Source organism: Triturus cristatus, chromosome 3_2 (genome assembly GCF_964204655.1).
Source record: "Triturus cristatus chromosome 3_2, aTriCri1.1, whole genome shotgun sequence".
In the NCBI taxonomy this organism is placed as follows: Eukaryota; Metazoa; Chordata; class Amphibia; order Caudata; family Salamandridae; genus Triturus; species Triturus cristatus.
The window spans coordinates 834,650,472-834,674,065 of NC_140584.1; the positions used below are offsets into that span (position 1 = coordinate 834,650,472).

Consider the following 23,594-nt stretch of genomic DNA (forward strand, 5'->3'; position numbering starts at 1 on the left):
CGAGTAAGTAACATTGCAGAATGCGGATAGTGATGGAAATTAAAACTGCATAATCCAGGATTTAAGGATGATTAATGTAATGACAATGATAATCCTAAATAATGCACAGTACATGATCCTATTGTGATTAAACCCCTATAATCATGTGTCATGAAGAGTATAAATACTGTGTGAGCCCAAGTACTCTGGTAAAAAATACTGCACAATGCAGATACTGGGGAAATTGATAATACTTCATAAATCGGGAAATTTGGATATTAAAAACTTGCTCAATGAATGTTGCACAACCGCAGGTCATGGGAATAACTAATGCTGAGCAAACCCTGCAGATACTGCAGAATACCAGGAATTGAATGTGAGAATACTGAGTCATCGAAAGCACTGAGGGCAGAAAATACTGCAAATCTCAGGTCACAGGAATAACTAATGCTGAACATATCCTGCAGAAAATGCAGAATTCCAGGCATTGAATGTGAGAATACTGAGTCATCCTAAGCACCGAGAGCAAAACATACTGAAAAAGTCAGGTCACAGGAATTAACTTATGCTGAACAAGCCCTGTAGAGACTGCAGAATAACAGGCATTGAATGTGAGAATGCGGAGTCATCCAAAGCTCCGAGGTGAAATAATACTGCAAATCTCAGGACATGGGAATAGCTAATGCTGAGTAAACCCTGCAGATACTGCAGAATAACAGGCATTGAATGTGAGAATACTGAGTAATCCAAAGCACCGAGGGCAAAAAATACTGCAAATCTCAGGTCACAGGAATAACTTATGTTGAACAAGCCCTGCAGAGACTGCAGAATACCAGGCATTGAATGTGAGAATGCTGAGTCATCCAAAGTTCCGAGGTGAAATAATACTGCAAATCTCAGGACATGGGAATAGCTAATGCTGAGCACACCCTGCAGATACTGCAGAATAACAGGCATTGAATGTGAGAATGCTGAGTCATCCAAAGCACCGAGGTGAAATAATACTGCAAATCTCAGGACATGGGAATAGCTAATGCTGAGCACACCCTGCAGATACTGCAGAATACCAGGCACTGAATGTGAGAATACTGAGTCATCCAAAGCACCGAGGGCAAAAAATACTGCAAATCTCAGGTCACAGGAATAACGTATGTTGAACAAGCCCTGCAGAGACTGCAGAATACCAGGCATTGAATGTGAGAATGCTGAGTCATCCAAAGTTCCGAGGTGAAATAATACTGCAAATCTCAGGACATGGGAATAGCTAATGCTGAGCACACCCTGCAGATACTGCAGAATAACAGGCATTGAATGTGAGAATGCTGAGTCATCCAAAGCACCGAGGTGAAATAATATTGCAAATCTCAGGACATGGGAATAGCTAATGCTGAGCAAACCCTGCAGATACTGCAGAATACCAGGCACTGAATGTAAGAATGCTGAGTCATCCAAAGCACCGAGGTGAAATAATACTGCACATCTCAGGACATGGGAATAGCTAAAGCTGAGCAAACCCTGCAGATACTGCAGAATACCAGGCATTGAATGCGAGAATACTGAGTCATCCAAAGCACCGAGGGCAAAAAAATACTGCACAATCTCAGGACATGGGAATAGCTAATGCTGAGCAAACCCTGCAGATACTGCAGAATAACAGGCATTGAATGCGAGAATACTGAGTCACCCAAAGCACCGAGGGCAAAAAAATACTGCACAATCTCAGGCAGTCAGAAAATAAATGCTTCTAAATCCCTTTCATTAAGACAGAGGATTGGAGCAGTCTCCTGGTGCTGCACATGATGAAAACTGCACAATAAAGGTACTACAGCTAAAGATAGTGCACGATTCAAAGAAATAATATTCACAGGAGTTGCAGGGCTGAATAATGCACTGGGGATAAACATTTTGCTCTTCTCAGATACTGTGGTCCGTGAATGATGTGGGATCCATGCTCTAGGGAGAAGAAGAACATAATTCACCATCTCATGCATTGAACTAATACATACTGCACACATGCAGGCAGGCACAGAAGGAATGATTACTGCACAATGATGGACACCGAGGTAACGAATCCCAAGTGATAGGAAAACTAATACTGCACAATCCCAGATGTGAGGCAAATTAATTATGCAGAATAACAAGTGATTCGGCAATGAATACTGCAGAATCCCAGGTGTTAGGCAAATGAATACTGCAGAATCCAAGGTGTTAGGCAAATGAATACTGCACAGTCCCAGGTGTTAGGCAAATGAATACCGCAGAATCCAAGGTGTTAGTCAAATGAATACTGCACAAACCCAGATGTTAGGCAAATGAATACTGCACAGTCCCAGGTGATATGCAAATGAATACTGCACAACCCCAGTCGTTAGGCCAATGAATACTGCACAATATCAGATGTTTGACACATTAATATTGCGCAATCCCAGGTGTTATGCAAATGAATACTGCACAGTCTCAGGTGTTAGGCAAATGAGTACTGCAGTCTCAGGTGTTAGGCAAATGAATACCGCAGTCTCAGGTGTTAGGCAAATGAATACTGCACAGTCTCAGGTGTTAGGCAAATGAATACTGCACAGTCCCAGGTGTTATGCAAATGAATACTGCTCAATCCCAGGTATTAGGTAAATGAATACTGCACAGTCTCAGGTATTAGGTAAATGAATACTGCACAGTCCCAGGTGTTAGGCAAATGAATACTGCTCAGTCCCAGGTGTTATGCAAATGAATACTGCACAATCCTTAGTGTTAGGCAAATTAATTCTGATCAATCCCAGGTATTAGGTGAATGAATACTGCACAATCTCAGGTGTTAGGCAAATGAACATTGCACAATCACAAGTTTTGGGCAAATTAATACTGCACAATCCCAGATATTCAGAGTAAGGAATTTCTCAAATCCCAGGCAGTTAAAAATGTTTTCCATTTTAGATACTGTACAATCCAAGTATTAGGAGAAACTAATATTGCACAATCCAAAACCTTAATGAGATGAATGCTGCACCATCGAGGCAGTGGGGGAAGAATACTGCAAATCACAGGTTCTGAGAGTCTGGGGTCTAGTCAAAGGCAGCCCACAATCCAGGTATCAAATGTGTTGAACCATGTGCATTCGAGAAACGTAAAGTGTTTTGTTCTGCACGACCATGAGCGTGAAGGCAATGCATACTGCAAACTCACAGTGCCTAGGGGAAGGAATGCAGTACCATTGGAGGCAATGAGACACGTAATACTGCACAATGCCACGTATTTAATTCAATTAATATTCTGAGCTCCCAGGCCCTGAGGTGATTAATATGGAATAGGCCACAGCACTAACGAAGCAAACACTGCACCGTTCTAGGCACAGGCGCTAACGAAGCAAACACTGCACCGTTCTAGGCACAGGCGCTAATGAAGCAAACACTGCACCGTTCTAGGCACAGGCGCTAGCGAAGCAAACGCTGCACCGTTCTAGGCACAGGCGCTAACGAAGCAAACACTGCACCGTTCTAGGCACAGGCGCTAGCGAAGCAAACGCTGCACCGTTCTAGGCACAGGCGCTAACAAAGCAAACACTGCACCGTTCTAGGCACAGGCGCTAGCGAAGCAAACACTGCACCGTTCTAGGCACAGGCACTAACGAAGCAAACACTGCACCGTTCTAGGCACAGGCGCTAACGAAGCAAACACTGCACCGTTCTAGGCACAGCCGCTAGCGAAGCAAACACTGCATCGTTCTAGGCACAGGCGCTAACGAAGCAAACACTGCACCGTTCTAGGCACAGGCGCTAACGAAGCAAACACTGCACCGTTCTAGGCACAGGCGCTAACAAAGCAAACACTGCACCGTTCTAGGCACAGGCGCTAACGAAGCAAACACTGCACCGTTCTAGGCACAGGCGCTAGCGAAGCAAACGCTGCACCGTTGTAGGCACAGGCGCTAACGAAGCAAACACTGCACCGTTCTAGGCACAGGCGCTAGCGAAGCAAACACTGCACCGTTCTAGGCACAGGCACTAACGAAGCAAACACTGCACTGTTCTAGGCACAGGCGCTAACGAAGCAAACACTGCACCGTTCTAGGCACAGGCGCTAGCGAAGCAAACGCTGCACCGTTCTATCTAGGCACAGGCGCTAACGAAACAAACACGGCACCGTTCTAGGCACAGGCGCTAGCGAAGCAAACACTGCACCGTTCTAGACACAGGCGCTAGCGAAGCAAACGTTGCATCATTCTAGGCACAGGCGCTAGCGAAGCAAACACTGCACCGTTCTAGGCACAGGCGCTAGCGAAGCAAACACCGCACCGTTCTAGGCACAGGTGCTAACGAAGCAAACACTGCACCGTTCTAGGCACAGGTGCTAGCGAAGCAAACACTGCACCGTTCTAGGCACAGGCGCTAGCGAAGCAAACACTGCACCGTTCTAGGCACAGGTGCTAACGAAGCAAACACTGCACCGTTCTAGGCACAGGCGCTAATGAAGCAAACGCTGCATCGTTCTAGGCACAGGCGCTAGCGAAGCAAACACTGCACCGTTCTAGGCACAGGCACTAGCGAAGCAAACACTGCACCGTTCTAGGCACAGGCGCTAGCGAAGCAAACACTGCACCGTTCTAGGCACAGGCGCTAGCGAAGCAAACACTGCACCGTTCTAGGCACAGGCGCTAACAAAGCAAACACTGCACCATTCTAGGCACAGGCGCTAACAAAGCAAACACTGCACCGTTCTAGGCACAGGCGCTAGCGAAGCAAACACTGCACCGTTCTAGGCACAGGCGCTAACGAAGCAAACACTGCACCGTTCTAGGCACAGGCGCTAGCGAAGCAAACACTGCACCGTTCTAGGCACAGGCGCTAACGAAGCAAACACTGCACAGTTCTAGGCACAGGCGCTAACGAAGCAAACACTGCACCGTTCTAGGCACAGGCGCTAACAGTGCTGCAACATCCAAGCTCTCCAGAGTTCTCCACAACTGCTGCATTCCTGGGACGAATACATGATGTGGTTTTCCCACATCTTGTATAACGAGTACCACAAAGCGTGGGTAATGAGAGTAACAAATGGAATCCACGCCAAGGTAGCAAATTAAGGAATACTTCCCCGTTCACTTAGTAGCTGCAATGAATACCCTGCAATTGATGAACTAATGTAATTCATACTGCACCATCCCGGGCACAGAGGGTCGGAATAGTGCAGAAATCCAGGATCTGAGGGTGGTACATTCTGTCCAGTGGCATGTGCTGTGGTTATGAAATGTGCACAACCCCACAGCACAGGGAAAATGTGGTTTCTGTACAATTATAAGTGACGAAGATAAAAAAAATACTCTAAAATAAAAGGTAAGTAATACTTCATAAGAACACACTGTGGGCAGGAACACTCCACAGTCCAAGGCATTCTGTTAATAGACACTGCACGAACCTAGGCAGCGAGGTATTGAATACTGAACAAATGTACACACCAATAGAATGAATAATGCACAATTACAGCGACTGGGCTGTGACCTGTGGCACAATCGGATGTATGGATTGAATTGAAAACTGTACAAACCAGGACAATAAGTATAGAATGATTGCACTGACATTCAATCGGATGAAAGCATTACTTCAAACCAGCAGGCGATGAAGTCACAGTCACTGATAGTGAAACATGTTAAATGAAGCCCATCCTAAGGGTAGAAATACTTCAGGATCCCAAGCAATGAGGTATGGAATATCACACAACTGCATGCACTGTGGAAAAGAATGCTGTGCCTTCTCGGGACTGAACTGAGGCTTAGGGCACAATCTCAGCCTCTAACTGTACTAAGTACTGCACATCCAGAGGCAAAGAGGGCATGGTGACTGCACAATCCTACCACCTCGAAACCCAATGTCGCTTAGTCCCTGGTCTGTAGTGAGGAAACCTATGAAATCACTGCATGAAGGGTGGTGAATTCTGACTCATCTAAGGTACTCGGTAGGCAGGCTGCACTCATAGGAGCTGAGTATAGGAGTACACAAATATTCCAGGCACAGGATGCAAGCTATCCTGTAGCATCCTAGGCACGTACGTCCAGTATTATGGGCTTTTGGCACAGGGCAGCGCAGCACATCACCTTGCTGCGCTGCCAATAGAGCGCATTTCGGTCCTTTCCCACTGCGCTGGCTTCATTTTGGTTGCCTAGCGCCAATCCAGGCACCCTTGCGCAAGGGTGTCTGTGTTGTAGGCAGGATTGTTTTTGTGCAGGAAAGGGCACCTTGCTGCAAAAACGCAATCCTGGGAGGCTTTTTCCTCTTTCCATGGGCGTTGCAATGGATGTTCCCATGCACAACCAATGCATTTTGATGCATCCCCACATTTAAAAGAGCCTGTAAACCTGGGTATATGCCAAAACCGTACGCCTCCCCAGGGGAGGCACAACGAGGAGAAATATGTTTATTTTTCCTTGTTTTCCCTCTTTCGTTGTGTTGCCCTTTCCCCCCTGCACTGGCGTTGTTTCTGCAGTCCAGCGCCAATGCAGGCACACTTGCACCATGGTGCAAGAAGGCCTGTTTTGTCAGAAGGATTGTTTTTGTGCAGGAAGGTGCACCTTCCTGCACAGAAACATTCCTAAGAGGCATTTTCCTCGTTCTGTGTCAGCACACATAGAAAGATGGAAAAACGAGGATTACTCCCACCTCGGGAGGCCTATGGTTTTGGCGCTTTCCCAGGTTTACATGGTCTTGTAAATCTGGTGATGCGTCAAAATCCATGGGTGTTGCGTGGGAAAACCCATTGTGATGCCCATGGAAGGCATACCGAGCGCAGAGTAAGGCAATGCTGTAAATTGTGCTGCCTTGCCTTACTCCATATCTCTGAGGCTCATGAGATTTTATGATTTGCGCCACCGGAGCGTCACAAAATGCACTGGTGCCGCAAGGGGCTCGTAATTATGCCTCTAAGATTTTTTTATCCAAGTATAATGTCACCTAAATCTCGATTATTGGGTTTTGCGTATCTCACATACATTTTGTTTCACTTACGCATTTGCTGCTTGTGTGACCGGGTCAAGAAAAACATGCTCTCACATGAACTGTAAAACTGGATGTTTGCTGCATCCATGTGAGCTGCAAGAGCAACGTCAACTATGTGAAGAGAGAAACTGTAGGTATATGCAGTGAGCAGTTTCCACACAAACGACTGGCCAAATGCATGTACACATGAACAGGAAATGTGCTATTTCTCCCACCTCTAATCCCAGTGGAATCCAGGAGCTTGAAGTAATAAATACTGCACAATCACAGACACTGAGGTAAGAAATACTGTAAAGGTGTATGCACTGAGAGTAAGTATACTGCACAATCCCTGGCACTGCATGTAACCTCTACTGTGCCATCCCATCCATCCATTTAGGGGTGTGCCACAATCCCTGACACTGAGGTAAAAATACACTGCACAATCCCTGCACAATCCCCTGGCACTGCACGTAACCATCATGTGCACGCTCTTAGAAACGCTGCATAGTCCCTGGCACTGAGGTGAGAACACAAGGCAATACAAGGCACTGAGGTCGAATGCTATAAAGACGGATATAGTGCCTGGTGCAGCAGATATTACACAGTGCTTGCCAAAAGAGATACAACGCACAATACTACACACTCGGATAAGTACACTACACAATCCAAGTCCCTGCACCAGAGCACTGTACAGCGGAATGTACTGGGAGTGGAGCAATGCATAGTCCCTGGCACAGGAAGTAGGAAATACTGCAAAACTACAGGGTCTGTGGGCATGAATGGTGGACAAACCTAGGCACTGCTGCAACGAATACGACAAAATCACTGCCCTGAATGTAGGACTACTGCACAATCAGAGGCCCAGGGTGAAAAGAATAACATCAGGAGCTCAGTGTAAGCACTAGTGCCTATTCCAACCCACCCCAGGGATTAATATTGTACAATCTGAAACACTAGGGTACCACCAACTTCACAACCCCCAGCAGCACTGAGGTACAAACACGGCTCAGTCTCAGAGTTCTTACTGCTTGCCTTACTCCTCCCACAGCCCCCCTTACCTGCCTATGGGGCAGCTTCAGGGCTGCATTCAGTGCTTTATCAGCAGCATAAAATGGCACTATCCGGAGCTGGGGGTAAAAACGGTGCAGTGCCAGGCGATGGTGCAGTCTCTACGGCAGAATCGAGGGGAATGTATAATGAATCGTTATAATCTCAGAGCTCAGAGTATTTGTTACTATACCCTAGTCATTGAGACAAGGAGTACTGTGCAGTACCTTACACCGCAGCAGTGAATGCTGCTCAGCCACAGCACATCCATGGTCGATGCATCATAATCCCGGAATATGGAGTATTTATTACTATACCCTAGTCATTAAGACAAAAAGTAATGTGCAGTACCTAACACTGCAGCAGTCAATGCTGCTCAGCCACGGGCAAAGCTATGATCAATGCATCACAATCCCAGAACCCGGAGAATTTTTTACTATACCCTAGTCATTGAGGCATGGAGTACTGTGCAGTACCTTACACTGCATAAGTGAATGCTGCTCAGCCACAGGCAAATCCATGATCAATACCGGCTGCGGTAGGTAGTGGGAGTAGCTGCCGGGCGGTGACGTGGGAATGGGGAGGGGCAGGGTGGGGGGTAGTAAACTATGGATTACGGAGCTTTACAGGTACGTAAACATATAAATTAATAAAACGAATTTCGTTGCGTGCACTGCATCGCATTTGGGGATGCAGTGCGTGCAACGAAATTCATTTTGTTAATGTATATGTTTACTTACCTGTAAACCTCCGTAATCCATAGTTTACTACACCCCACCCTGCCTCTCCCCCTTCCTACATCACTGCCCGGCAACTACTCCCACTACTGACTCCGGCTGTTCAATACATCACAATCCCAGAACACGGAGTATTTATTACTATACCCTAGCCATTTAGAAAAGGAGTACTGTGAAGTACCTTACACTGCATAAGTGAATGCCGCTCAACCACAGGCACATCCATTATCAATGCATCACAATCCCAGAAAATGGAGTATTTATTACTAACCCTAGTCATTGAGACAAGGAGTACTGTGCAGTCCCTTACAGTGCATCAGTGAATGCCGCTCAACCACGTGCACATCCACGATCAATACATCCCAATCCCAGAATATGGAGAATTTATTAATAAACCCTTGTCATTGAGACAAGGAGTACTGTGCAGTACCTTACACTGCAGCATCGAATGCTGCTCAACCACAGGCACAGCTATGATCAATGCATCACAATCCCAGAATATGGAGTATTTATTACTATACCTCAGTCATTGAGACAAGGAATACTCTGCAGTACCTTAAATGGCAGCAGTGAATGCTGCTCAGCCACAGGCGCATCCATGATCAATAGATCACAATCCCAGAATATGGAGTATTTATTACTATACCTCAGTCATTGAGACAAGGAGTACTGTGCAGTACCTTACACTGCAGCATTGAATGCTGCTCAGCCACAGGCACATCCACGATCAATACATCCCAATCCCAGCATATGGAGTATTTATTACTATACCCTAGTTATTGACACAAGGAGTACTGTGCAGTACCTTACACTGCAGCATTGAATGCTGCTCAGCCACGGGCACATCCATGATCAATGCATCACAAACCCAGAATATGGAGTATTTATTACTATACCTCAGTCATTGAGACAAGGAGTACCTTTGCAGTACCTTACACTGCAGCATTGAATGCTGCTCAGCCACAGGCATATCCACGATCAATGCATTACAATCCCAGAATATGGAGTATGTATTACTATACCTCAGTCTTTGACACAAGGAGTACTGTGCAGTACCTTACACTGCAGCATTGAATGCTGCTCAACCAGAGAGTCACATCCATGATTAATAGATCACAATCCCAGAACACAGAGTATTTATTACTATACCCTAGTCATTGAGACATGGAGTACTGTGCAGTACCTTAAACGGCAGCAGTGGATGCTGCTCAGCCACAGGCACATCCATGATCAATACATCACAATCCAAGGATATGGAGTATTTATTACTATAACTTAGTCACTGAGACAAGGAGTACTGTGCAGTACCTAACACTGCAGCAGTAAATGCTGCTCAGCCACGGGCAAAGCTATGATCAATGCATCACAATCCCAGAACCCAGAGTATTTATTACTATACCCTAATCATTGAGACATGGAGTACTGTGCAGTACCTTACACTGCAGCAGTGAATACTGCTCAGCCACAGGCACATCCATGATCAATGCATCACAATCCCAGAATATGGAGTATTTATTACTATACCTCAGTCATTGAGACAAGGATTACTGTGCAGTACCTTACACTGCAGCAGTGAATGCTGCTCAGCTAAAGGCACATCCATGAACAATGCATCACAATCCCCGAATATGGAGTATTTATAACTATACCTCAGTCATTGAGACAAGGAGCACTAGGCACTACCCTACACTGCACCAGTGAATGCTGCTCAACCACGGGCACATCCATGACCAATGCATCACAATCCCAGAATATGGAGTATTTATTACTTTACCCTAGACATTGAGACAAGGAGTACTGTGCAGTACCTTACACTGCAGCATTGAGTGCTGCTCAGCCACAGGCACATCCATGATCAATACATCCCAATCCCAGAATATGGAGTATTTATTACTTTACCCTAGACGTTGAGACAAGGAGTACTGCGCAGTACCTTACACTGCAGCATTGAATGCTGCTCAGCCACAAGAGCATCAATGATCAATACTTCACAATCCCAGGATATGGAGTATTTATTACTATACCCTAGAAATTGAGACAAGGAGTACTGTGCAGTACCTTACACCGCAGCAGTGAATGTTACTCAGCCACAGCACATCTATGGTCAATGCATCACAATCATGGAATATGGATTATGTATTACTATACCCTAGTCATTGAGACAAGGTGTACTGTGCAGTACCTTACACTGCAGCATTGAATGCTGCTCAACCACAGGCACAGCCATGATCAATGCATCACAATCCCAGAATATGGAGTATTTATTACTATACCTCAGTCATTGAGACAAGGAGTACTCTGCAGTACCTTAAATGGCAGCAGTGAATGCTGCTCAGCCACAGGCGCATCCATGATCAATACATCACAATCCCAGAATATGGAGTATTTATTGCTAAACCCTAGTCATTGAGACAAGGAGTACTGTGTAGTACCTTACAGTAGTATTTATTACTATAACTCAGTCATTGAGACAAGGAGTACCGTGAAGTACCTTACACTGCAGCATTGAATGCTGCTCAGCCACAGGCACACCAATGATCAATGCATCACAATCCCAGAATATGAAGTATTTATTACTATACCTCAGTCATTGAGACAAATAGTACCTTGCAGTACCTTACACTGCAGCATTGAATGCTGCTCAGCCACGGGCACATCCACGATCAATACATCACAATCCCAGAATATGGAGTATGTATTACTATACCTCAGTCATTGAGACAATGAGTACTGTGCAGTACCTTACACTGCAGCCTTGAATGCTGCTCAACCAGAGTTACATCCATGATTAATAGATCACAATCCCAGAACACGGAGTATTTATTACTATACCCTAGCCATTGAGACATGGAGTACTGTGCAACACCTTACACTGCAGCATTGAATGCTGCTTAGCCACAGGCACATCCATGATCAATACATCACATTTCCAGAATATGGAGTATTTATTCCTATACCTCAGTCATTGAGACAAGGAGTACTGTGCAGTACCTTACACTGCAGCATTGGATGCTGCTCAGCCACGGGCACATCCATGATTAATAGATCACAATCCCAGAACCAGGAATATTTATTACTATACCCTAGTCATTGAGACATGGAGTACTGTGCAGTACCTTGAACAGCAGCAGTGAATGCTGCTCAGCCACAGGCGCATCCATGATCAATACATCACAATCCCAGGATATGAAGTATTTATTACTATAACTCAGTCATTGAGACAAGGAGTACTATGCAGTAACTTACACTGCAGCATTGAATGCTGCTCAACCACAGGCACATCCATGATCAATACATCACAATCCCAGGATATGAAGTATTTATTACTATAACTCAGTCATTGAGACAAGGAGTACTGTGCAGTACCTTACACTGCAGCATTGAATGCTGCTCAGCCACAGGCACATCCACGATCAATACATCCCAATCCCAGCATATGGAGTATTTATTACTATACCCTAGTTATTGACACAAGGAGTACTGTGCAGTACCTTACACTGCAGCATTGAATGCTGCTCAGCCACGGGCACATCCATGATCAATGCATCACAAACCCAGAATATGGAGTATTTATTACTATACCTCAGTCATTGAGACAAGGAGTACCTTTGCAGTACCTTACACTGCAGCATTGAATGCTGCTCAGCCACAGGCATATCCACGATCAATGCATTACAATCCCAGAATATGGAGTATGTATTACTATACCTCAGTCTTTGAGACAAGGAGTACTGTGCAGTACCTTAAATGGCAGCAGTGAATGCTGCTCAGCCACAGGCACATCCATGATCAATGCATCACAATCCCAGAATATGGAGCATTTATTACTATACGTTAGTCATTGAGACAAGGAGTATTGTGCAGTACCTTAAATGGCAGCAGTGAATGCTGCTCAGCCACAGGCACATCCATGATCAATGCATCACAATCCCAGAATATGGAGAATTAATCACTATACCTCAGTCACTGAGACAAGGAGTACTGTGCAGTACCTTACACTGCAGCATTGAATGCTGCTCAGCCACAGGCACATCCATGATCAATACATCACAATCCCAGAAAATTGAATATTTATTACTATACCTCAGTCATTGAGACAAGGAGTACTGTGCAGTACCTTACACTGCAGCATTGAATGTTGCTCAACCACAGGTACATCCATGATTAATAGATCACAATCCCAGAATCCGGAGCATTTATTACTATACCCTAGTCATTGAGATAAGCAGTACTGTACAGTGCCTTACACTGCAGCATTGAATGCTGCTCAACCACAGGTACATCCATGATTAATAGATCACAATCCCAGCATATGGAGTATTTATTACTAAACCCTCCCAGGCACTGAAAGGAGAAGTGCTGCACAATACTTCAGATTAAAATAATGAAGGCTTCACTGTCTCAGGGACAGGGTAATGACAATGTCACAACCCCAGAATCTGAATTATGTAATACTACACCCTGAGCATTGAGACAAGAAGTACTGCACAATACCTGACACTGGAGCAGTGAATGCTGCACAGCCCCAGGCACCTCGATAATGAATAGCCGCAATTCCAGAATACGGGGTATTGATACTGGTAGCCTAGGTAATACATTCTGCACAGTCCCAGTCACTAAGGTAATGAATACTGCACATGTCCAGTGGTAATAAATACTGCACAATCTCAGGGATGGGGAGATGAGTGCTGCACAACACACGGCACAGACCTAACCTTGCACCCGGCACACAACGTGTAATAAAAGTACCAGCATGCACCATGCACATGCCAAGTGTTGTTATTCGAATCGATAGTGATGCAGACAGGTCAACAGCACGAGGCAACGAAGCAAAGACATTTCAAAACGTGCTCTTTCCGTTTTCCCAAACTTTAAAAGCATTGCCCTGCGCTGCCTCTCCTTGCATCAGACAACATTACCCAACTTTAAGAGCAGTGCCGAGCATCACCTTAAACTGATCAACATCACCCAAGGTCTCCCAGTGCTGTCCAACACTCATCTTTATGAGCAGAGGCCAGCATCTCCCGACACTGCTCAATATCGCCCAACAACTCCATCAACCAGCATCACCCAGCACTACCCATCGCCCATGTGTGTTTGTATTGTGCATTATCAGCCAACACTCCCCCAATACCCACCATCAACCAACATCACAGAGCACAACCAATCTCAAAACTTTATGAGCGATGCATAGCATTACTCAACAGTGCTCACCATCACCCAAGATCAATGAACAGCACCAAGATCTACACATTACCCAACTTCATCAACTTCATAGACAATGCCCAGCCTATGCCAATGTTCCTTAATATCACCCAACATCTCTCAGTACTTTCCAAAACTCATCCTTATGAGCACTACCCAGCATCTCCCAATACTGCTTATTATCTCAATACCTAGATCAACCAAATGTTCCCAACTTCATCGGCAAAGCCCAGCCTCAGCAAGCACATCTCAACATCACCCAGCATTTAACAACATGACTCAGCACTACCTAATGTCATCCAACTTTACTCAGCACTATTCAGCCCCCTCTAGCATTAGCCAACATTCCCAACATCACTCAGCGCTACCAACAACCACTGGAAATATAGCCGCACTAGTCACGCAATATCATCCAACTGTACCCACCATGCTGTAACATCACCCAACTTAATGAACCACTAACATTGCCCAACCACACCCTAATGTCAGCACTACCTTTCAGCCAACCTTCCTCATGACTACCCAGGGTAACTCATAACTAACCAGCATTGCCCTGCATTATATGACTTGAGTGAAATTTATATAGCAGAGCGTTTATCTATCATCCAAGGCAATCAATGGCGGCACCGGAGCCCAGGAAAGTCAGGGGCTCTCCTCACCCAATTAGTGGCTGTTTTCTTACTGGCTCTTATCCAGAGGAGGGCAGTGAGGTAACAGGGTATGGTTCACCTAGACAGTGGAGGCATGCATGGCTCGAGGAGTAACCATGACAAGTGGCATAATCAATGGGGACATACTAGAGACTGGAAAATGTAGCCATGGCTCCTAGAACAAGTCCATTAAGCCACCCATGGGGACTAGCACCAGGATAAGTCAGTATCACAGTATCACATGGGTCAAGCCAGAGGGATCAACATTAAACAGCGAAAATCTTGGAGCTTTTCCAAGGTAGGGAATTGGAGGCGATGGGGCTTCAGGGTGAACTGGCCTCCAACCACATATGTCAAACACTAGAAAGCCACCCCAATAACTGTTCAACTATTCATATATCAGTGAAAGTCCACCTCAAGCCTATCTATGGACACACAAGAAATTGTGACAGGATATCCTCACACACCACCATCATTGAACTCCCCTTTGATCTTCATTAACCCTGTTTGATGAAGAGCGAGCGTGCACTTTATAGTAAAGGAGGACCGTCAACATGTTTCTGCCTTGTGGCTCAATGGAGTCTGTGGCATTCGTCAGGACAGAACACAAAGGCAAGCGACCCTGTTAATGCCCCTTGCGACTTGGGCTGACGTTAGTCGTCCAGTTCCTTCCGAGGTTACTAGGTACCCTAATTGTGGGTCATTTGTGCCGGAGGAAGGGCTCCGGCACAAATGACTCCAAGGTGCGCCCCTCATAGCTGACCTAACGTTGCTCACTCCTTCCTCCCAAAATACTGGCACCAGACACAAGCCACTCAGAGCGAAAGCACACTCGGGTAGCAAAGGATTGAATTTAAATCCCGAGCATAAGGAGAAACAACACCCAGGGCACAATGAGGAAATACACCCTGTGCTCAAAGAGAATATACACCATAGACACAAAGGTGAGAACGCGTATGTCTGGCATAATGGTGAATGGCGCACTCTGGAGGCCTACAGTAGTGGACATGTGGAGGCACAAGGATGATTGGACGCATCCTGTGCATGAAGAAAAGATGCCACAGCTTTGGCACAAATCAAGGAATTCACACCGTGGACATAAAGTGTGGAGGGCTGTTGTGGGCAAAACAAAGTTTGGGGAAATGCTTGGCAAAGGAAAAGGTCCTATATTTGTCTCAGAGAAAAAGGAGGCATCGTATGCACAAACAAGAGAGGGCACAACCTGGGAACAAAGAGAGGAAGGCACATCCGGGGAAGAAATAGCCGCAGTGATAACCGGGGCAGAAAGTGGGGTGGGCGTGGGCCCATTATGGGCACCACTCGTGTAGGCACTAGATGAGAGCAGATTGGAAAGGGCTAATGTTGGACTCTGGTATTAAAGAATTCATCCTGTCAGCAAACAGGAGAGGACACGTTGTTTTGTTAGCATAAAGAGACAAAGCACGTCATGGGCACAAAGAGACAAGGCTCACCCAAGGCAAAAAAGCGAGAAGACATATGCTGGGCACAAGGTGAAAATGGTACTTACCGCTCTCAAACAGAAGAGGACACATAATGAAACAAAAAGAAGGGGCACAGAGAAGCGAGGGCACATTCTGGGAATCAAAAGTACGTTTTCTGCGCACAGGCAGCAAACAAAATACACATCTTAAGTACAAAGAGCTAAGGGAGGAGAGGGCACATCTTTCGCGCAGACAAGAGATGGCACTCCCTTAGCTCTGTGAGGACAGGGACTGACTACAAGCATGAGAGATACTCTCTGGGCATGAAGAGGAGGGCGCACGTCCTGAGTACAAAGAGGCGAGGGCACGTCCAGGACTCCTGGGCACCACAGCGAGGAGCAGATATTCCCTGGACAGACATTAAAGAGGCCACACACCGGGCACGAATGTGATAATAGACCATATGAACATATATGATGGGCACATCTCTCCCTGGAAACTAACAGGAGGTGCAGAAAAGGTGCACAGACCTGGTTCTTCAAGCTGGGCACGAGCATGAAGGGCACATCCTGGCGGGACAGAGAGGGCGGTCATCCTTCAAGCACCAAAGGGAGTTGGCATAAGTTGACCTGAGCCCACAGAGTGAAATGTCACAGCGTGGCAGCACAAAAAGAACAGACAACCTGGGCACAAAGAGGAGACGGCACAGACAGGGCACAAACTAACGGTGACACGTCAGGGCACGCGCATTGGGACGGCACATTCTGGGAGCAAAAGGAGGGTGGCATCTCCTGGCATAGGCCTAGCACAGGGTGGCAAGTCTGAAACAGGGCAGCAAAGCATGCCCCCGTACCCAAGGATATGTCTTACCTTTTCGCAGCATCATGGAGTCTCGGTGCTGGATGAGATGAGGGGAATATTCCAAAATCCAGAGAGCAGACCAGAGCGACCGGGGTGAATCCGAAGGCAGGCGCTATCCGAGGGTGGGCGCTATCCGAGGGTGGGCGCAATCCGGGGCAGTCCGCTCTTCCAGAGACAGCTCGAGCCAGAGACAGTCTGGAACCAGGGTCAGTCATCCGCCAGAAGCAGTCATCGGCTACTGACAGTGCTCGGCCAGAGTGAGTCCCAGCCAGAGGAAGGCCTGAGCCACAGACAGCCCTCGGCCAGAGTGCGTCCTCACCCAGCGAGAGGCAATCTTCAGCCAGAAGTTATTCTCTGTCAATGCTGCTTGAAAGAGTCGAACGAGTCATGTAACCAAGGAGATACTCCGGAAACAAGAGACAGCCGAGCCCGGACAGCTTCGGGAGAGACTGTCGGGAGGCCCCGTGATCCCCAAAGAGTCAGGAGCCGCGCGGTGTCCCAGGGGGCGGAAGGTGCGACCGAGGAGAGGGACAGCGGCGGGAGGATCCTGTGAGAAGTAGGCAGCGGCGAGATGGGCCGGGAGAGGCCGCGCTGTCCCGGGTGGGTGGCAGAAGTGCAGATGATGGGCAGTAGGGTGCCCTCGCGAGTGGTAGAACAGAAGGGGGTCTCAGAAGATGCAGCAGCGGCAGATTGTTCCAGAGGGTGGAAGCAGCAGGCTGGTCCCGGGAGGGTAGAAGCAGCAGGAGTGTCCAAGGAGAGGCAGAAGAATGGTCCAAGTAGGGTAGGGGCAGCAGGCTGGCCCTACGAGGGTAGAAGCAGAAGGCTTATCCTAGGAAAGGCAGAAGAATGGTCCCAGGAGGGTAAACGGGCAGAAGGGTGGTACCAGGAGGGCAGAAGCAGTGAGCTGGTCAAACTAGTTAAAAGCTGCAGGCTGGCCCCAGGAGAGAAAGATGGATGGTCCCAGGAGGGCAGAAGCAGCAGGCTTGTCCCAGGAGGCAGCAGGTTGGTCCCAGGAGGCAGCAGGCTGGTTCCAGGGGGGTAGAAGCTACAGGCTGGTCTTAGGAAGGTAGAAGCTGCTGGTTGGTCCCAGGAGAGACAGGTGGATGGTCCCAGGAGGGGAGAAGCAGCAGGCTGGTCTTATGAGGGTAGAAGCAGCAGGCGGGGCCCTCAAAGGTAGGTGCAGCTGGTTGGCCCCAGGGAAAGCGGGGCAGCAGGTCCTGGGAATGCTCCTCTCCTGCCCCCGGAGTACGCTGCTGTCTTCAGCGGGGATGGAGGCTAGAGGAGCCAATGAAGGAGGAGGGGGAGAAAAGGCTGAGCTCTGCCCGCTTCCAGCAGCCGGAGCCGGGCTGGGCGCACTCTCTGTCCCCTCTCTCCTCCGACTCGCTGCCACTCTCACCCACTCCCTGCCTCTGTCACACGCTCTCCACTCTGCCTCGTTGTCTGTCTCCCAGCCTTTTTAGGGGGGAATACGCCCCCCTTTTTGGCAGAGTGCAACTCACACCTCCCCACCCCCCTGAGACTGGGGGTATAAAGTGTCTGGGGAGGCATGGAGCCCCTCTCTGCCGGACTCCGAGGCAGGCGCAGCCCCTGGAGAGGCACTCGCGGGCAGGTAGGACTGCTCGCTTCCCTCTGCTTGAGTGTCTCTCCCCAGCCGCTGCCTGTCTCGCCCTCCTGAGCTGTCTGTCCCTCCTCCCTGTGTCCCTCTCTCCGCCTCGGTCTCTAGTTATCCGACTTCAGCTCCTTGTCTTCAGCAGTCTCACATCTACCCATGCCTGTCTCTTCCTCAGTGCCTGCCACATTCCAACTGTCTCTATCCCTTCTGTCTCCCGCTACATTAGGATCTATGCGCCTATCTCTCGTTCACCCTATAACTCTTCTATCCTCTGTTCCTGCCATGTCTGTCTCTTTCTTTCGGCGCCTGTCTCTCTCTATCAGAAGCTCGGAGCATCTTTGGCTTCTCCGGTACCCTTGTCGCTGCCTTGCCCCCTCCCTGTGTCTGGCTGTATGCCCCAACCTCTGGGCCAGTCTCTCTCTCTCTCTCTCTATCTCTCTCTCTCTCTCTCTCTATCTCTGTTTCTGGCTCATGTAGTCTCTTTTTCTCTCTCTATCTACCTGTCTCAACGTTTCCCCTTGTCCCTTACCCACTCTGTCTCTTTCATCCCGGCTTGTATTGCCCCATACGAATCCCCTTTCTACCCCGCTCTCTGTCCGGTGCCAAGGTGTATTGCTACATCACTGCTTCTCGCTCTTGTCTGTTTCCTCGCGGTCTCGTTATTCGGCGCGTCTTTCCTCTTTCACTGGTCGTGTTTCCGTACCCTCCGCGGTTCCCTCACCGAGCTCTACCTCTTATCCCACCCGCCTCCCTCTGACCCGCCTTCATCTTCACCTGCCCGTCCCTACTCTTCACCAGGGTGTGTCACTGCCCCACTGTCTCTTTCTTCCTGAGTCTGTGCGGTGTCGCTCTTTCTCGGTCTCCCCTTTGACTCTGTCTCTCTGTCTCTGGACCCCTCATTCGCTCTCTTCCCCTTTTCTCGCCCCCTCTGTCCGAGAGTACCTTTCACTTTTTTGTCCCCTGCCTCTCTCCGTCTCTGCCCCGGTGTGATTGCGCCTTTCTGTCCCTGTCTCCAGCCCGGTGTGTCTGCCTCTCTTCAGCTCTCTGTGTGCTCCCCTCTCTCTCCCTCACTCATAAACCGCCTCGCATATAAAATTTATGAAAGCCTTCTTTTGCTCGCAGAGTTCAAAAATACCCTGCTATTCCCAGAGCAGCTGCACTCGGCGCGCGCGCTCCTGCGGCTCGGCTGCTGCCTCTTAAGGTGTTTTTCTGCTGCTGCTGCTGCTCGGTGGGAGTTTCAGTCAGGCGGCTCTGCTGCTGAGGAGGACGGGGCGGGCGCTCGGGGCAGGGGGCAGCCCCCGCCCTGCTCACTGTCCACTCTTGTCCTCTTGTCTGTGCCTGTGCCCACTCACCTGTGCTTCTGCCAGCTCCTGTCCTCGTGGTTGGGCCCCTGTCCACTCCTGTCAGTGACACTGCCCGCTCCTGTCAGTGACATTGTCCGCTCCTGTCCCCGTGCCTGTGCACCTACCCCCTAACACTCTGATCACCCCAGTCCTCGTTCGTGTCTGTGATTCTGTCCTTGTGTGTGTGCCCCTGCCCTCTCATGCCTCGTGTCTGTGATCCTGCTCGCCACTGTCCTCGTGTCTGTGCCCCTGCCCAGTCCTGCCCTCCTATCTGTGCACCTGCCCATTCCTGTCCTCGTGTCTGTCTCCCTAACACTCGGGTCACTGCGGTCCTCGTTTGGATCTGTGAGCCTGTCCACTTCTTTCCTCGCGCCAGTGCCCCCACCCTTAACCCCAAATCCACCCCCCCCCCCCGGTGTCTGTACCCTACCCCAGACCATCCCTGTCCCCGTGTCAGTGCCCCTGCTCACGCATGTCCTAGTTTCTGTGATCATGTCCACTCCTGTCCTCTTTTCTGTGATCCTACCCGCTCCTGTCCTCCTGTCTGTGCTCCTGCCCACTTCTGCCCTCGTGTCTGTGCCCCTACCATAACCACATACCCCCCATCTCCATATCTTTGTCACAAACACCCTGGCCACCCTTGTCCTAGCGTCGGTGATCCTGTCCGCTCCTGTCCTCGTGTCTGAGCTCCTGTCCACTCTCGTCCTCTTGTCAGTGATCCTGCCCGCTCCTGTCTGTGCCCCTGGCCGCTCCTGCCCCCCTGCCGGTGCCCCTGCCCTTAACCCCATACCCTGCCCCATGCACGGGCCCCTAACCCCATGCCCGGTCTTGTCTGTCCTCGTGTCTGTGTCCCCATAACACTATCTAGATCTCTACCAATGTATGAACCCCCACCCCCCTGACCACTACTGTCCTCGGTGTTTGAGTCCCTGCCCACTCCTGCCCCGGGTGCCTGTGGCCCTATCAAAAACACACTACCCACCCCTGATTGCTGTGCCCTGCCAGTAGGTTGTGTGTTTACACAACCTACTCCTGCCGGGTGTCTGTATCCTTGTCCCCACCCCGTGCACACTCGTGCCCCAGTGTCTGTGCCCCTTTCCCTTCGTGCCCCGGTGTCTGTGCCTCAGCCTCAAAGTTAGTGCCCGACCCCTCAGTCTCAGTGCCCACTGCCACAATGTTGTGTATGCAGCCACTGCACGTGCCCTCAGCCTCGAGTGGCTGCCTACCCTAAGCACCAGAGTGGGTAATCCGGGTGCGCGTGCCCGTCTCACAGGATGTCTGTAGCACCGGCTGCGGGTACGCTTCCTCTACTGCCCTCGTGCCTCAGTGGCCGGCCCTACTGACTACTCATGCGACTCGGACCTTCTTGCCCCAGTGGATCTGCCCTGTTGCCCCCAGTGACCGCCCCAGCGACTGTCCCCTCGTGCCTCCGGTGACCCAGCCCTTCTTGCCCCAGTGGATCTGCCCTGTTGCCCCCAGTGACAGCCCCAGCGACTGCTCCCTCGTGCCTCCGGTGACCCAGCCCTTCTTGCCCCGGTGGATCTGCCCTGTTGCCCTCAGTCACCGCCCCAGCGACTGCTCCCTCGTGCCTCCGGTGACCCAGCCCTTCTTGCCCCAGTGGATCTGCCCTGTTGCCCCCAGTGACAGCCCTAGCGACTGCTCCCTCATGCCTCTGGTGACCCAGCCCTTCTTGCCCCGGTGGATCTGCCCTGTTGCCCCCAATCACCGCCCCAGCGACTGCTCCCTTGTGCCTCTGGTGACCCAGCCCTTCTTGCCCCGGTGGATCTGCCCTGTTGCCCTCAGTCACCGCCCCAGCGACTGCTCCCTTGTGCCTCCGGTGACCCAGCCCTTCTTGCCCCAGTGGATCTGCCCTGTTGCCCCCAGTGACAGCCCCAGCGACTGCTCCCTCATGCCTCCGGTGACCCAGCCCTTCTTGCCCTGGTGGATCTGCCCTGTTGCCCCCAATCACCGCCCCAGCGACTGCTCCCTCGTGCCTCCGGTGACCCAGCCCTTCTTGCCCCGGTAGATCTGCCCTGTTGCCCCCAGTGACCGCCCCAGCGACTGCTCCCTCATGCCTCCGGTGACCCAGCCCTTCTTGCCCCAGTGGATCTGCCCTGTTGCCCCCGGTGACAGCCCCAGCGACTGCTCCCTCGTGCCTCCGGTGACCCAGCCCTTCTTGCCCCGGTAGATCTGCCCTGTTGCCCCCAGTGACCGCCCCAGCGACTGCTCCCTCGTGCCTCCGGTGACCCAGCCCTTCTTGCCCCAGTGGATCTGCCCTGTTGCCCCCAGTGACAGCCCCAGCGACTGCTCCCTCATGCCTCTGGTGACCCAGCCCTTCTTGCCCCGGTGGATCTGCCCTGTTGCCCCCAGTGACAGCCCCAGCGACTGCTCCGTCGTGCCTCTGGTGACCCAGCCCTTCTTGCCCCGGTGGATCTGCCCTGTTGCCCTCAGTCACCGCCCCAGCGACTGCTCCCTCATGCCTCTGGTGACCCAGCCCTTCTTGCCCCAGTGGATCTGCCCTGTTGCCCCCAGTGACAGCCCCAGCGACTGCTCCCTCGTGCCTCTGGTGACCCAGCCCTTCTTGCCCCGGTGGATCTGCCCTGTTGCCCTCAGTCACCGCCCCAGCGACTGCTCCCTCATGCCTCTGGTGACCCAGCCATTCTTGCCCCGGTGGATCTGCCCTGTTGCCCCCAGTGACCACCTCTAGTGATCGATCCCTCGTCTCCCATGTTACGTTCCTGCTCAGTGGTTCTCCTCCTGTGACCTCCCCTAGTGACTGCTCCCGCATACCTCCAGTGACTCTCGCCTTTATTGCCCCAGTGGTTCTGCTACCCCCCCCACGCATGTCCCCAATGACCGCCCCTATGCGCCCTCGTCCCTGCAGTGACTCTGCCCTTCCCGCCTCTCTGATTCTACCCCCTACCTCCAATGACCGCTGCTTTTAACTGCGCCCTCGAGACTCCAGTGATACTGCCCTTCCTGCCTCGGTGTTTCTGCCCTCTTACCCCCAATGACCGCCCTAGTGACAGCTCCCTCACGTCTCCTGTCACTCTGCTTTTCCTGCCTCGGTGATTCTGCCCTCATACCCTCAATGACTGCCCCTAGTAACAGCGCCTTCGTGACTCCAATGATACTACCCCCCCCCCCCCTCGGTGATTCTGCCCCTACCGCCAATGACCGCCCCTACAGACATTACCCTCATGCCTCCAGTTACTCTGCCCTTGCTGCCTCGGTGGTTCTACCCCAAACCACAACGGCCTCCCCCTAGTGACTGATCCCTCACTCTGCCCTTCCCTCTTCACTGATCCTCACACCTGCCCCACATGGCCGCCTCTTCTCCCCCTCGTCCTTCCAGAGACGCTGCCCTTCCCTTCTCAGAGGCTCTGCCCTCCACCACCAGAGAATCTCCAGAGTAATCCTGGCCCCCTCACGCCTGTACCCCTGCCTGTATCCCCAAGACAGTGGTCGGGCAGCCTGCACGTTAACAACCCCAGTCGCAGGGAAACCACCCCTGCGCCTAGAGCCGTCCTCGGGGAGGTGGGGGCCGGGAGCAGCCAATGAGCGCCCCCCCTGGCGGGCGCTCGGATTCCATCCCTGAGCCTCTTTTCTGCTCCAGTGCTTCAGCTCTTCCGTTTCTGCTGGGGTCATCTCTATTTCCACCGCTCAGAGGAGCACCCCATTATCACATCCCTCTCCTGCGCTCCATACAGCATCCCCATACCACACCCCTCTCCCCCACTCATAGGAGCACCACCT

The 23,594-nt window shown here is 50.4% G+C and overlaps 1 protein-coding gene across 1 annotated transcript in view; it reads right to left on the minus strand.

Moving 5' to 3' along the window:
- The window catches only part of RTN4RL1 (reticulon 4 receptor like 1), a 262,138-nt gene extending 242,264 nt beyond the window's left edge, over window positions 1-19,874 (minus strand). The window contains exon 1 of the mRNA XM_085649078.1: window positions 16,893-19,874. Coding sequence (XP_085505204.1) covers window positions 16,893-16,908 — 16 coding nt within the window. The 5' untranslated portion in view covers window positions 16,909-19,874. The remainder of the gene's footprint in view (window positions 1-16,892) is intronic.
- Window positions 19,875-23,594: the final 3,720 nt, after the last annotated feature.